The sequence below is a fragment of the Megascapheus bottae genome, chromosome 7, assembly GCF_031878675.1.
Source record: "Megascapheus bottae isolate mThoBot1 chromosome 7, mThoBot2.hap1, whole genome shotgun sequence".
In the NCBI taxonomy this organism is placed as follows: domain Eukaryota; kingdom Metazoa; phylum Chordata; class Mammalia; order Rodentia; family Geomyidae; genus Megascapheus; species Megascapheus bottae.
The window spans coordinates 5,384,555-5,399,279 of record NC_143515.1 but is presented as its reverse complement, the minus strand read 5'-3'; the positions used below and the strand labels follow the sequence as shown (position 1 = coordinate 5,399,279).

General features: G+C 38.0%; 1 protein-coding gene across 1 annotated transcript in view; it reads left to right on the top strand.

The window, feature by feature from the left end:
- The first annotated feature begins 396 nt into the window (after positions 1-396).
- Positions 397-14,725, top strand: part of Tmem182 (transmembrane protein 182) — a 39,780-nt gene continuing 25,451 nt past the window's right edge. The window contains exons 1-3 of the mRNA XM_090336081.1: positions 397-528; positions 762-861; positions 2,340-2,438. Of these exons, the coding sequence (XP_090192207.1) occupies positions 397-528; positions 762-861; positions 2,340-2,438 (331 nt within the window). The remainder of the gene's footprint in view (positions 529-761; positions 862-2,339; positions 2,439-14,725) is intronic.

Below are 14,725 nucleotides of genomic sequence, written 5' to 3'. Positions count from 1 at the left end.
GACTAAAAGCAGCTTGTTCTGACACTTAAGGTTTGGTAGTCGATGCTGTCAATGACTTCATAGCTGTTGTCTCTTCTTTCCACCCAATAGCAATCATGAAACCAGGGCCAGCTCCTGATATGCCTCTTTATAGTCAGGGGAAGGTCAGCTATTTTTTGATCCCCTTGGGTGAAAGACAGCGCTTCAATCTGTTTCTTAAAATAGCGAGCCATTCTCAGCTGTGGGGCTGGATCCCCTCCAGGGGACAGCAAAGGGAATCCAAACCCACCGGCGGGTGTGAGAAGCCACCAACACATGAGCTGCATCTAGATTTTAATCTTGTCTTTTTCATAGCTATTGTTGAGAAGTTAACTACTACCTGTTCTTTTTCTTTGAAAACAAGCCACTGGATTGACAATGAAACTCAACGTGGCCATCTTCTTTGGAGCCATCTTTGGTGCTTTGGGGGTTTTGCTGTTTCTGGTGGCGTTTGGATCAGATTATTGGCTTCTTGCAACCGAAGTGGGGAAGTGTTCAGGTGAACAGAATGTGCGTTTCTTCTACTAAATATTGGGGTACCAGATAGCAGTGAGGACAGACTTGTGTCTCCTCTTGGAGTCAGAGAAGAATAGTTGGGGGGTGGGGTGGGGTAAGTCTCTATTTCTTCTATAAGAAATCAGCATTGGGGATAGAAGACTTTTCTTGAAACATTTCCTGGATGCAGTAATTTTGATTTCATTTCTTGAGTTGATAGCAAGTTCCCTCATTTGTTTTCTCCGCAGATAGAAAATGTCACTTTCCACCATGAAGGATTCTTTTGGCGGTGCTGGTTTAATGGGATCGTGGAAGAGAATGACTCTAATGTCTGGAAGTTCTGGTACAGTAAGTACAACTCTCTTACTCCATGTATATCACTTACAAGAAGACAAGTTTCTCAACTATCTATATCTCAACACTGCATCTTCCAAGGAGGAGTTTTCTTTCCAGAGGAAATGTCTGGAGTTACCTTTGACCATAGGAGAGAAGTCTGAATATTTATGGGAAAAGAACAGTACTCTATATATGTCTATCTGTATATATATGTGTGTGTGTGTATATACATGTGTATATATGTATATAATTTAAAATGCACTATTTTGAGCAAACAAAACAGATATTATCTATAGCACTTGCTTTTCAAATATCTGTTATTACCCTGTTGCTAAGAAGCATTCCTTTTTGGTTATAGACATTTTAAATCGCAAATGTAAAAAGACCCAGAAATAGAGGCATTATTTTGTATTCATGGTCTTGAATTTAAAAAAGATCTTTTGTGTGTGTGTGTGTGTGTGTGTGTGTGTGATGAAACTTAATTACCACCAGCAGCAGATGAAAGCCTTTATATTTGAGCTTTACCTAAGTTTGTAAGCAATATCAAAAAATGCCTTGCTTTTGATGTTGGTGTATTTGTATAGAAACTTTAAAGTGTCCTTTTGAAGTTGAATGACTTTATAAGACTATGATTTGTAGTTTCAACTGTATTTCTTATGGTGTATTAATCTTTGAAAAATCAATTCATTTTATTGTCTCCATAATGAAAGACTTGTTTATTGGCTTAGGTTTATTGTGGGTTGAAATTATTAGTCTTTTATCAAATACTCCTATGGGAAAAATCAAAGTATGTATTAACACAATAGTTGAAATAATGAAATATGGAGGAAAAATGTAAGGCCAACAGAAAAGTCTAAAAGGTAGATGGCAAGTTATTGTATAGGAAAGGATAAAGCAGTGAAAGCTGGAACAAAGTTCAAGAGGTAAAACACATGTGCAGTAGGTTAAGCCCATGTGTACCAGCCCAGTTAAGGAAAGAGAAGAAATGAACAAGTAGAAATACAGTATCATTTCAAAAGATATATTGGGTAGACTATCTTACAGTACAGTTTGGGTTGGAGAATAAGTACAATTTTAAAAGCAATTCGGGAAATTCAATGGAAAGGTAGACAGGTGAATAAAAGAAGACTCTGCGAGAGAAAGATCATACTAAAAGATACAGGCATTATAAATATAGAATATAGATGAGATATAGATGAATATAGATGAAACATTGTGATTCCAGTTTGAATTCCATACTATGCCATTTGTATTGATTCCATTCAATTGTATCATATAGCTGGTTATTCAAGGAAAATACACCTTCAAAATCCTCTGTCCTGTATAGGAAAACTTTGTCCCTTATACCACAATTCTCTGAATTTGTTGTAGGACCTGATCATTTGCTTTGCTTGTGAACCCCTTGGCTCTTGTGTTTGGTTCCAGTAGGAATGAGTCCTTGTTGGCTGAGCTTCTCAGTAATAACACCACTGTTTTGTTGTTCTTCCTAGCCAATCAGCCACCATCCAAGAACTGTACACACGCCTACCTGTCACCCTATCCCTTCATGAGGGGTGAACATAATTCAACCTCCTATGACTCTGCCATTAGTAAGTACTCCGGTCTTCTAGTACCTCTGAAAAGGACTTACTTGTGTTCAGGATGTCTGGCACAGAGTTTTAGTGGCCATAAAAAGTATTTAATATTTTATTTCCAATACTGTAACTGCTATTTGTCTTTGAAAAGTAAAGGATGTCATTTTTAATACACCATTTATAAGTTTAATTGAACCACTTGGCCTAGAAGAAGTAGGTTTTTTTCTTTTTTCTTTGTTTTTGTCAGTCCTGAGGCTTGAACTCAGGGCCTGGGCACTGTCCTTGGGTTTTCTCAAAGCTAGGGCTTTACCACTTGAGCCACAGCACCACTTCTGGTCTTTTCTGTGTAGGTAGTCCTAAAGACTCGATCCCAGAGCTTTAGGCAAGCACTCTACCACTAGTCTACATTCTGGGAAAGAAGTAGTTTTTATGATTCACTTTTTTGCTCATAAAATTAATATTTTAAAACATGTTTGTGGATATGAATACAGTGATGTCTACTGGGGAAAACTTCTTTAGATTTTAACTGACCTAAAACTAGTCTCCTAAATGAAAATATTGCAAAGTACATTTTAGTATAAAATACTTTTTGAAATTCTTACATGAGACTATGATCATGCTATTTATACATTGTGGCTAAGTGCTGTTGACTGTGATACTTTACATAGGAAAGATAACCAGAGAGTATCAACTAGAAATCATATAAAAATATGCTTTTCATAACTAAAACAGAGTTTGTATACATCATTAACACAAAAACCTATCTCCCAAGTAATATCAACTATATTTAATGCTCTGAGTTAACTTACATTAGTAAAAATTCTCCAAAGAAAGATATCCAATATGTTAAATATATATATGCACATATATATGTGCATATATATATTTGTTCCCTATTATCCTGGGTCATTGGGTTCCAGGATCCTCTAAAGAATACTAAACTTCTCTGATGCTGAAGACTTGGGTATTAATTAGTATAGTATTTACATAGAACCTACACATAGTTATATATTTAAATCAAGCCTACATGACTTTTAGTACCAAATATAATGCAAATGCTATGTTAAATAGTTGCAATGCTATGTTGCTTATGGAACATGCTGTACATGCTCAGGACAGGCAATAATTTTTGAATATTTCTCTCCCATTTTGCTAAATCTATATGTATGGAGCCCATATATCCATACATATATATGTGTGTATATATGTATATGGATATATACTTATATATGCATATACATATATAGAAAGTGAGTATGTGAGAGAGATTAACTTTCTATTTATCTATCCATCTATCTAATTAACTATCCAAAGATTGATTTTAAAGTTTTAAAAATTTGGACTAGTGATTGTTGTGCCTGGCAAGTCTGAAGTCTGTTGAGCAAGCTGGCAGACTAGAGACTCAGAGGAGAGGTGATTTTGCAATCTTTGAATCTGAAGGCTATAAGTTCCTTAGAAGATTTATGTTGCAGTCTAGTGATTGGATTCCTTTTCCCCAGGAAATTTGTCTTTGTTCTTATATGACTATAATTGATTTGATGAAACTCAGACACATTATGGAGAATTATCTAGTTTCTCAAAATCAAGTGATATTTTTTCTCATCCTGAGATTGAATTGGGGTCTTGGCACTGTCCTGAGCTTTTTAAGTTCAAGGCTAATGCTCCATTACCTGAGCTAACAGATCCACATCTGAATTTTTTGGTAGTTTTTCTACTCGGTCTGGTTCAGTCTCCTGAGTAGCTAGGATTACAGAGGATTACAGGCATAAACCTGACAAAACAGGCACCCTGACAAAATTCAACTGATTATAAATTCTAATCACACCTAAAAAATACCTTCATAAAACATCTAGTTTTGTGTGTGTGTGTGTGTGTGTGTGTGTGTGTGTGTGTGTGTGTGCGAGAGAGAGAGAAGAGAGAGAGAGAGAGAGAGAGAGAGAGAGAGAGAGAGAGAGAGAGAGAGAGAGAGAGAGAGAGAGAGAGAGAGAGAGCTGGAACCTGAACTCAGTGTCAAGTTTTTGAATGGCTTTTTGCCTTATCCTTCATAGCTGAAGTTCTACCACTTGAGCCATAGTTCTATTTCCTGAATTTTGCTGAATAATCTGAGATAAGAGTCTCATGGATTTGTCTCTTTGGATTGGCTTTGAACTTCAATCCTTAGATCTTAGCCTCCTGAGTAGCTAGGATTTTGGATGTCAGCCACTGGCACCTGGCAAACATCTTAGATTATATTTGCTCACTCAGTGGGTACCATAGTCTAGCCAAGTTGACACATACCATTAACCATCACATAATAAATCGGTACTATATTAATATATTTTTTATCTTTTGATAAATAGGCATGTCTGTACAGTAAAATTTTGTTGTACGTATTGATAGATTGTAGTTTTTGCCTTTACCGCATAAAGAAGACCTGTTAGAGACAGGAAACAAGATGAGATCTGCAGCGGGGCATATCCTGTTGGGATCCCTAAGTTCAAAGACTCTTGGTGTTGAAAACCTGTGTGGTGGGCATGTTCCTTCCACTGAAAACTGCACAAGACATCTCATTTTTTTCAGTAGTTATTGTGTTGGGCAGAATGTTGGTACTCACTCACTGACAGGAGAAGATATGATAGCAGAGGCAACAGAAAAATCAATTATTTGGATTTAGAGAAATTTCAAAGATGCCTTCCTCAAGGGAAGGGACAGAGTGGGATTTCCAGAATAGCAGGTAGTTACATTAATATTGGTGTTTTGTATTTGTTGAGGCCCTTCAATGAGAAAGGGACCCTTGACCACATACATTTCAAAAGAAATCTACATATTTGAAAAACCTTCAAATTAAGGAGATAGTGGAAAACTAGTAAATCAAGGTAACATAATCTCTGCATAATAATTATGATGGAGAGGGTTGGTAAATGCATGTCAGAGAAATTATACTGCAATTACACTTAGAAGATTATGTAGCACCGCATATATAATTAGTGTGTCAGTTTTTGGATCTAGTGATAAAACCAGTTCCAATTTTTTTTTAATTTATCAAACTCTTTTTTTTGGCACACACATTATAACTCCTTATTCACATAAAGCAACTTTATCAAGCACTTTGAATAAAAATGACTAAGATATTCAAAGATAGGTCCTACAACCAAAATAGTACACAGAGTTCATTTATCCTCATAATAATATAGAAAAGTATTTGAGATTTTTCTTTGTTTGTTTCCTGGATCCAAGAGAATGGCATAGCATTCACCACGTCTTCTCTCTTTTCTCTGTTGTCCCCAAATCCTCATGACTACTATTTAGCTCTTTGTAGATTCATGGTTTTCAGACATTACATATTTACCAAGTTACTTTCAGTAAATTGAAAAACTTTTAAAATAAACATTGATATAGTATGGGTTGGGAAATTGCAGATAAAATGTATGTTCAACTAAATTCCTATAATGACAATAGGCCCCTAGTAAAGCAAGTGATGTATGACTGGAATGATTCCGGTAACATCACTCCACATCACTCTACTCATGACATGAGACTTTGAGAAATCATGGATGCTATCTTTACATACTTTAATCTTGTCAGGAAAAAAAATGGAAATATCCAGGCTTTTTGTGGTTGTTTTATTGCTAATTTTGTAAACTACGATCAACGCAAAGGTGAAATACAAATGTATGTCTGCTGCTTGAAGTTCAATGGTAGGTCAAGTTAAACTTCTACTGGATTTTTCTGCCTTTGAGTTTGAATATGACTTGTGTGTACAGTTAGTTCAAATCTCCAACTTCCTTTAACCTGTCAAATTCATATACTCTCACATCTAGCTGTTTCCCTGCTTAAGAAGGTCACCCAAGCCTCAGAATTGTTTTACAGCTAGCCTTTTATATTTTGAAGTTTGTTAGGCAATTCTGTTACTGTAGAGATTTTTCAGAATTAGCTTTTCTTGTTTGTTTCATGTTTGCATTCAATCACAGGTTACTTTTTGAGTATCATTTGGTAATGATAAGATATATATATATATTAATTTTCAAGATGATTCAATATTAAATGAATGCTTTTTTTCTCATTTTTCATGTCCCCCTGGACCAACACATATACATATTTATCTACCTATCCTTCTATTTGATTGCTATTATATATACTTAGCTGTAATTATTTACTTCTACCATTTTTTTCTTTTAGCTTCTTCATTATGCAGAATGTAACTGATTCATACTTTAACTTAGAACTTACTTTTATGTCTGATCATTGGGAGATGCTTTAGAAGTTTCTTACAAGATGACTTCTGGCAAAAAAAATTACATTAGTATTTGCAGCAATAAACCCATTTTTAAATTTTTCAAGTGAGAAATTTTAACATTGAGTTAGATATTGCATTCTGATCTTATTCTGGGGATTGAATCCAGGAATTTATACATGCTATCTACATGGGCTCTTCCCTGAGGTCCCAATTTTCTTGTTAAGTAGCATATAATAAATATAATCTCATCTTTTTGGGGTAAGACAAAACAAAAATACACACAAAAAATAGCCCTCCTAGCCAGGCTCTTCTGACTCACCCCTGTAATCCTAGCTACTCAGGAGGCTGAGATCTGAGGGTCTCAGTTCAAAACCAGCCTGGGCACAAAAGTCTGTGAGACTTTTATCTCCAATTAACCACCAGAAAACCAGAAGTGTTGCTGTGGCTCAAGTGATAGACTGTCAGCCTTGAGCTGAAGAGCTCAGAGACAGAGTCCAGGCCTAGAGTTCAAGCCCCATGACAGACAAAAAGAAAAAAAAAAGCCCTCCTGACCTTATGGATCTGCAGATTCAGTGTTTCTCTCTGGCACTGGGGACCTTTGCATATTCCATGACCTTCCCAGATGTCCTTTCCCAATCTCTCTCTGCCCTCCTCCTTTCCAGTCTCTCACCAATCAGCTTTGTCCTTCCTGGGAATACAAGGTTGGGTTCTAAGGGAGACATTCCTGGGTAGACCCCAAACCTGCTGACACTTGGTCTGAGCCACGTTCACCTTTACAGAAGTATCGATTAATTTGACAATTCCCAGCACACAGTTTATTCATTTGCTTTTGTGATTATTCAGTTCCTTTATTTGCTTCTCAATTCAATACCATGCTCCATGCAAGTGAAACATTAGTGTCTCACAGTTATTTGGACCCATTCTACACAAAACGTTCATTGAGTATTTGGGGGACAGAGCATTATCACACTGAACTGTGATGTGGATACTGATGCCTTAAGTAACTAAGTGGGTTTTCTAAATACTTTACTAAATGGATCCAGCTTGCTCTTAAAATTTTTCTTGCATACATGTTTGTAATTTTCAGTCTTCAATTTTGATTTCAACTCTCAACTGCCCTATATTGTCAGTGCTTATTTATCTAATATTCTTTTCCAGTTTTTTCTTTTCTAAAAAATATTATTTTTTTTATTTTTCCCCCATTCAGCTTTATTGATGTTTAATTAACAAACAAATATTGCATATACATATATATAACAGTATATACATAGTAACACAGTGTCCTGTGATATGTATATATGATGAAATAAAGCAAGATAATCAAACTATCCATTATCGCACAAATGATCTCTTTTTTTGTTGGTGGGAAATGAGAATTTACTAACTATTCTTCTGATTTTCACGTATTCCATATGTGATTATTATTCCCTGTAGTCACAGTGCTAAAGAATATATCTTCAGAACTTTTTCATCCTTCTAGCTGAGACCCTGTGACCTTTGATTAGTATCTCTCCATCCCTCCAACCATATGTACTTCCTAGCAGTCAGCACCAATATTATTTAATCATTTAAGAGAACTGGAGTCGAGTTGAATGAAGCAAGCCTAACATCAGAATGTCAGCTTGGTGAATTTTAGTCACTATTAGCATGCACTAGGCTGAAAGTAACAAGAAAAAAGGCTGAGAGAAATGAAAACAAAATTTAAAAAAAAAAACATTGTTTTCCTCATACAAGAAAACTAGAGCCAGCTGCCAGATTGATGCTGTGAAGAACTCACGCTTTCAAACTTCTACAGTCCTTAGAAGTAGACCGTAGACCGCCATTTCCATGATTTACTAACTTCCACACGCCGAAGTGTGCCTGGAATTGTCAGTGTGTTTCTACCAATGATTTCTTCATCAGAATGCTGACCAAGTCCCTTTGGCTGAGACATGGAGCTGTTTGCTTTCTACCCTAATGAAGAGAAGGGAAGGAAGCTGACAATAAGTAAATCATCCAAAATAATCCAATATGGGGCAGAGATCATAATTCTCATAATACTTAAAAAAAAAACCCAACTATCTATTTCTACCTATACACATTGAAAATTCCACACTGTTAACTTCCAGCCTTCTGATCTGTCCAGATATCCATTCATTCTCTTAGATTGGCCTGACACTGTGCTTCCTCCTACAAGGAAATTCATCCTTTTTATTTTTTCCTGCACATTTTGTTATCTGAAGGTCCTCCTTGGAGCCAAACCCCACCCCAGTCTTTTGCTTTCCTTCTCTTCTCCCAGGAGAATAGCCTCAAGAAGCCCAGCCCCTCATAAAGGGTGGGGTAACAGAATGCAGTGAATGTGAAACCTCTCACTGGGCTGTTCAGAGTGGGCAGAGAGAAAGCTGAAACCTCTGCAATTAGCTAACACTTGGCTTGGAATAGCTACCAGAAATGCATAGCAATACAAAAACAAGTTATACTACACCACACACACACGGGAAATAATTCCACCTTTAAAGTTTATTTTAAAATGTGCAATTAATTGTGTTGAATAAAACACGTGTTCAATGTTAAAAGAAGTTACTACTTTGAAGTAAGGCTTTACCAGTGCAATTATGAATATATAGAAAGTTGTGCAAAATATTTTTAATTTACTATTACCTTTATCATTTATGAAATGTGTTTTTTTTAACAAAAAAGAAGAGTAAACTCTTCAATTAAAATTGAAATAGATTCAGGTTTTAGTTGAACATTGACAAAAGAATTTTTGAGATCCAGTGACCTGTCTTCGGTATGCAGTAGTCTCACTGGATGCTTCTTTCTTTCCCCACTAGCAGATTAATTTTTCTGGAGTAGCTGGGTATAGTTTATCAGTTTTTTTATTGTATTCATTAGTGATTCTGGGCATTAATCTAAATTTACTATTTTTTAAACATTTCAACTATTTTAGTCTTGAAGAGAAAGCATGCTTGGCAAAAATTAATTGAAAATGCCATCTAGATTTTTTTTCTTATAAAAGCCAAGTACGTAGATAATCAATTTCTTTTCCTGCTATTTGCGTAAATGTTTGGGATTCACAGCCACAAGGACAGATCCAACAAGGTCTTTCCCAGGAAGCTGCAGATCTTGATTAGCAGAATGTCTTTTATGTGGGATCCCAGTGTGGTCAGCAGACAGTTCGTGTGCTTGTCACTCATCCAGAACACATCTGCACTTTGGTATGGATTCACTGAATACTTCCAGAGCTATATATCACAGTTACAGCAAAAAAATCAGAAAAACCAAACCAAACCAAAAAAAAGCCCACTCTTTTAGAGGATGCTATTGTATATTATTGGCAATCTATTCCAATCTATTTCCAATCTGTGTAATAACATTCCAATAACAGGAGATGATTAGTGTCTGAAAAATTGCACTGTGTAGTTACTTTTGGGAAAAAACAGATTCCCACCTGTGTGGAGCCTTTGAGTAATATCTCTAGCAAAATCTGCCCCCTCTCACAAGTTGAATTCTCCTCTCTTGATAGGAATCTCCCAGCACTGTACAGCTGGGCTTTTCAACACGAGGCCTTCTTTTTTTGGTGACTTATGAGATTCTTTGTTGCTCAGAATGTCTTGTGACATTGTAGTGTGTTCAGCAGTATCCCTGGTTTCAGCCCACCAGATGTGGGTAGCAACCCCTCCATTGTGACAATGGCAGGTAGCTCCAGATATTGACAGGTATCAATGTTTAGGCAACCTCTCAAACTTTGAATCCAAGCTCTTTGGAAGCATAATGATCTTTCAGCATTTGTGGGGAAGTAGTTCTGAGATTCTTCCTGGATACCAAAAACCCATGGATTGCTAACTATTCTAATATGAAATGATATATCATTTGAATACGCAATAATACACATGTACACACATGTACATATCCCTTCTCCTGTATCCTTAAAGAATTTCTAAATAATTTATAATACCTTTAACAGTGGACATAATGCACCAATAGTTGTTATTTTGTATTAAGAAGAATATAGTAAACGATCATTGCAGACATATTTCTTCCTGAACACTTTTTTTGTGCCAGTCCTGGGGCTTGAACTCAGGGCCCAGGCACTGTCCTTGGGCCTTCTCAAGGCTCATGCTCTATCACTTGAGCTGCAGAGCCATTTCTGGCTTTTTCTGTTTATGTGGTACTGGGGAATCGAACCTAGGGCTTTGTGCCGCTCCTGGCCCTCTTCCTGTATACTTTTGATGCATAATTGGTAGAATCTTTGGTTGTGGAACATGCAGAAACAGAATGCTGACAGTTTACCTGTGTACATTTGGTGACATGTTCTAAGTTAGGGCTTGGGAATTATGTCATAACATCACTTTCTCTTCCCTTCCTTGTCTTTCAAATCTGAAAGAACCAGGGTACTTACTTTAAACTCTCTTATTAAACATCATGCCAGTGCATCTAGCTTTGGACATATTCTTAAAAGACAGTGCCAACTATACTCATAAAAAGATTATTGAAGCTGGCCACTGGTGGCTCACGCCTGAAATCCTAGCTACTTAAGAGGCTGAGATCTTAGGATCTCAGTTTGAAGCCAGCTGGGGCAGAAGAGTCCCCATGAGACTCTTATTTCCGACTAACCACTCAAAAACCGGAAGTAGCCCTGTGGCTCAAAATGGTAGAGCACTAGCTTTGAGCACAAAGACAGGGACAGCACCCAGGCCCTGAGTTCAAGCCTTACAACTGACAGAAAGAAAACAAAAAGATTATTGAGTACCAACTGGATTCCAGGTTTCACTCAGAGGGCTTCAGGATCACCCTGTCACAGAGCTTTCATTGTGCAGGAAGGCACACACCACCCGCACACACACAAGAAAGGCAATATAAGTCAAAAAAAGTTCTGGAGAGAAGATGTAAAAGATTATGGCGGAATCTCCAAGCTTCATTGCTGAGCATCATGGTGAGTGAGGAGCCTGGTGGAGAGTGCATGGGGCAGGAGAGCCTGGGCAGAAGGTGGCCTTTACTGTTCAGGTGATCTCTGTGGACAGCTTCCACCATGTCTCTCCCAGGAAGAAGATGGATGAGGCACAGAGAATGCTTAGCTCAGAGATTGGTTTGGGGTCAGGTTTTGTGGGAAATAGAAGCCACAACATCAGCTAAGAGCATGTGTGCTGGCTTTCTAATCTCTTCTTTGTAAAGGGATGTGAAAATATTGCCCACCTCACAGAGATGTTATGCAAATGAAAGAGATCCTAATGCAAGTGCTTAACAAAGTGGCTTTACTATCCTTCATATCCAATAGATGTCAGCTATTTCTATGTTACACCAATTTGAAGGCCCAGGCATTTATCATAATTTCTCTCTAGTGAATTGTTCCCTGACCTGATCTCTGTGTGGAGTGTGTGTGTGTGTGTGTGTGTGTGTGTGTGTGCGTAGCCATATCAAATATCTGATGGAGTTTCTGACACAGGCAAAACACTTTAAAAAATAATGTTTAGGGGCTGGGAGTTTGGCCTAGTGGTAGAGGGTTTGTCTAGCATGCATGAAGACCCAGGTGTGATTCGTTGGTACCAAATACATAGAAAAGGCCAGAAGTGGGGGTAGAGTGTTAGTCTTGAAAAAGTCCAAGGACAGTGCTCAGTCCTTGACTTCTAGTCCCAGGACTGGCTAATAATAATAATAATAATGCTTATTACTATTGTATTCTCACCATCATCCCCATACCCAGTTGGCAAGGATTTGTCACTTATTATCTAGTAAAGTTGATTGAAATTCACTCAACAAATATTTGCTGAGAATATACTATGTGCCAAATACTCTGAGACTGGGGAACAGGGGTAAAGGACCTGGGTTTTTGTGGCATACTTTGGATATAGAAACTAGGCAGTGATACATTAAAGGCAGATGTTTTGGAAAAGCAGAGAACAGGGGAGGAGCTGAAGACTAGCAGCTCAGTGGCAGGGATAAATGTAACTCTAATCCCTCTGAGAAAACGGTATCTAGGTGAGATCAGAGGAAATAGCTATAATTTTCGGGGGGGAGGCGACCACGTGACAACCCCAGGAAAACTGTTCCTGGTGGGCAAACATAGCAGGTAAAGACATAGAAGCTAAAAGATACCTGATGAATGCCCAGAATAGGAGATACACCAACCAGCCTGGTTGACAGAGAGTGAGAGGAAAGACGGAGGGAATAGTATGGAAGAAGGAGGGAATAGTATGAGAGAGAGAGAGAGAGAGAGAGAGAGAGAGAGAGACAGACAGAGAGAGAGAGAGAGAGAGACAGACAGAGAGGCAGACAGACAGAGAGAGAGAGAGAGACAGAGACAGAGAGAGACAGAGACATAGAGAGACAGAGAGAAAGCGCTACCAGATGGTTTTGCTGAAATGTAGAAGGTATTATTAAACTTAACAATCCTAGGAAAATCTATTTAATAGACGTCACTTGTAAAATCAAAAATAATATAAATATAATAAATAAATTAGACATTTTCAAATGCTTATAGGGAAAATGAATATAATAATCCTATACATTGCTCTCACCCAGCTTCAGTGATTACCAACAAATATATTTTTGTTTCCTCTCTCTACATATATATGACTCATATGATGTGTGTGTGTGTGTGTGTGTGTGTGTGTGCTGGTCCTAGGACTTGAACTCAGAGCCCTGAGCATTTTTGCTGAAGGCTACTGGTCTACCACTTGCGCCACAGCTCCATTTCCAGCTTTTTGGTAGTTTAATGGTGATAAGAATCTCATAGACTTTGTTGCCTGGGCTGGCTTCAAACTGCAGTTCTCAGATCTTAGCCTTGTGAGTAGCCACGCATACAGAAAGAGCCAATGGTGCACCCAGCTTCCCATAGTATTACTTTAAAAACAAATTTCAGGTTGAAAAGATGGCACAGAGGCTCCTTGCTCCTTCAATCCTCTCAGTCATTTACATCTGGTGCCATAGTATAGTATCCAAGCCATAAAACCAACATTTTGGATAATGCCCACTTGTAGAGCACTGCCATTTATTATGAGTGAGGTTATATGATGTGATCACCACTCCACCAGCAAGACACTGAGCTCAGTGTCTAGTCCATCAACCTAATTCCTGTTGTGCTATTTTGTATGGCACTCTACCACTTGAACCATACTTCCAATCCTGCTTTTTCTGGTTAATTTGGAAGTGGAGTCCAGAAAATGTTTCTGTTTGTTTTTGAATTATTATCCTCTAGATCTCTGCCCCTGGAGTAGGCAGGATCATAGGTATTACAGTTTGTTACACTATTGCAGTCTATTTCCATTTTATAGACACATCTCCCCTTATCAACTCTAGCCATTAGCTACATTAGTCTATTATCTGTGACAGGAGTTCATCATTTCAATTATGTTCTGTAATACAAGGATGCATAACATAATCTCTGCATTTTTTATTGTTGGGGTCCATGAACTTTACTTTTCCCTTGAATTTGTAATGAGTTTTTCATTGTAAAATTGAGCTTTCTGCAAGTCTTATCACAATAACAAAGTAATAAAAACGATCTGCTTTTCCTAACATCTAAGTAAGGGAAAGGTTGGGCTTCTTTTGACAGCCTGTCTGGGAAAGGATCCATCAGAGACTTTACTGACACAGAGTGCCAGGGGCAGTGTGCAGTGGGTTACTCTGCCCACATGGGCAAGATTCTTCCTCATATATATCCTGAGGGTTACAAGACCAGAAACCCCAGCGGGTCCCTCCTGAAGTGTGGAGGAAGTTCTCATTGCCACCCCATAAGGGATAACATCTCAGCTCTTCTGGGGAGCTCGAGGGCGGGAATGTGTAGAAAATACCCTGTGACCCACAGTGGTGGGTAGAATTCTATCCCACTCAGGCTTTGTTTGTGGGAACAGAGCTGCAATTCTTCACGGGCTGAATGAAGAGGTTTGGTTTTTTCGTTTGTTTGGTTTTTGTGGTGGTGGTGGTGGTGGTGGTGGTTTTCAGTTTGTTTTGCTTTGTTGTCTTGCTTCCCTTACTGATTCTGATTCTGAGTTCAGTATATACAGGCAATTGGATGGAATCCTTCAGGCCCTCTTTTGGGATCCCAAGGCTTCTAGTGGATCTGCCCCCTGTCGTCCACTCTTCAGTCTTCTTTTCTTTAGGGGTA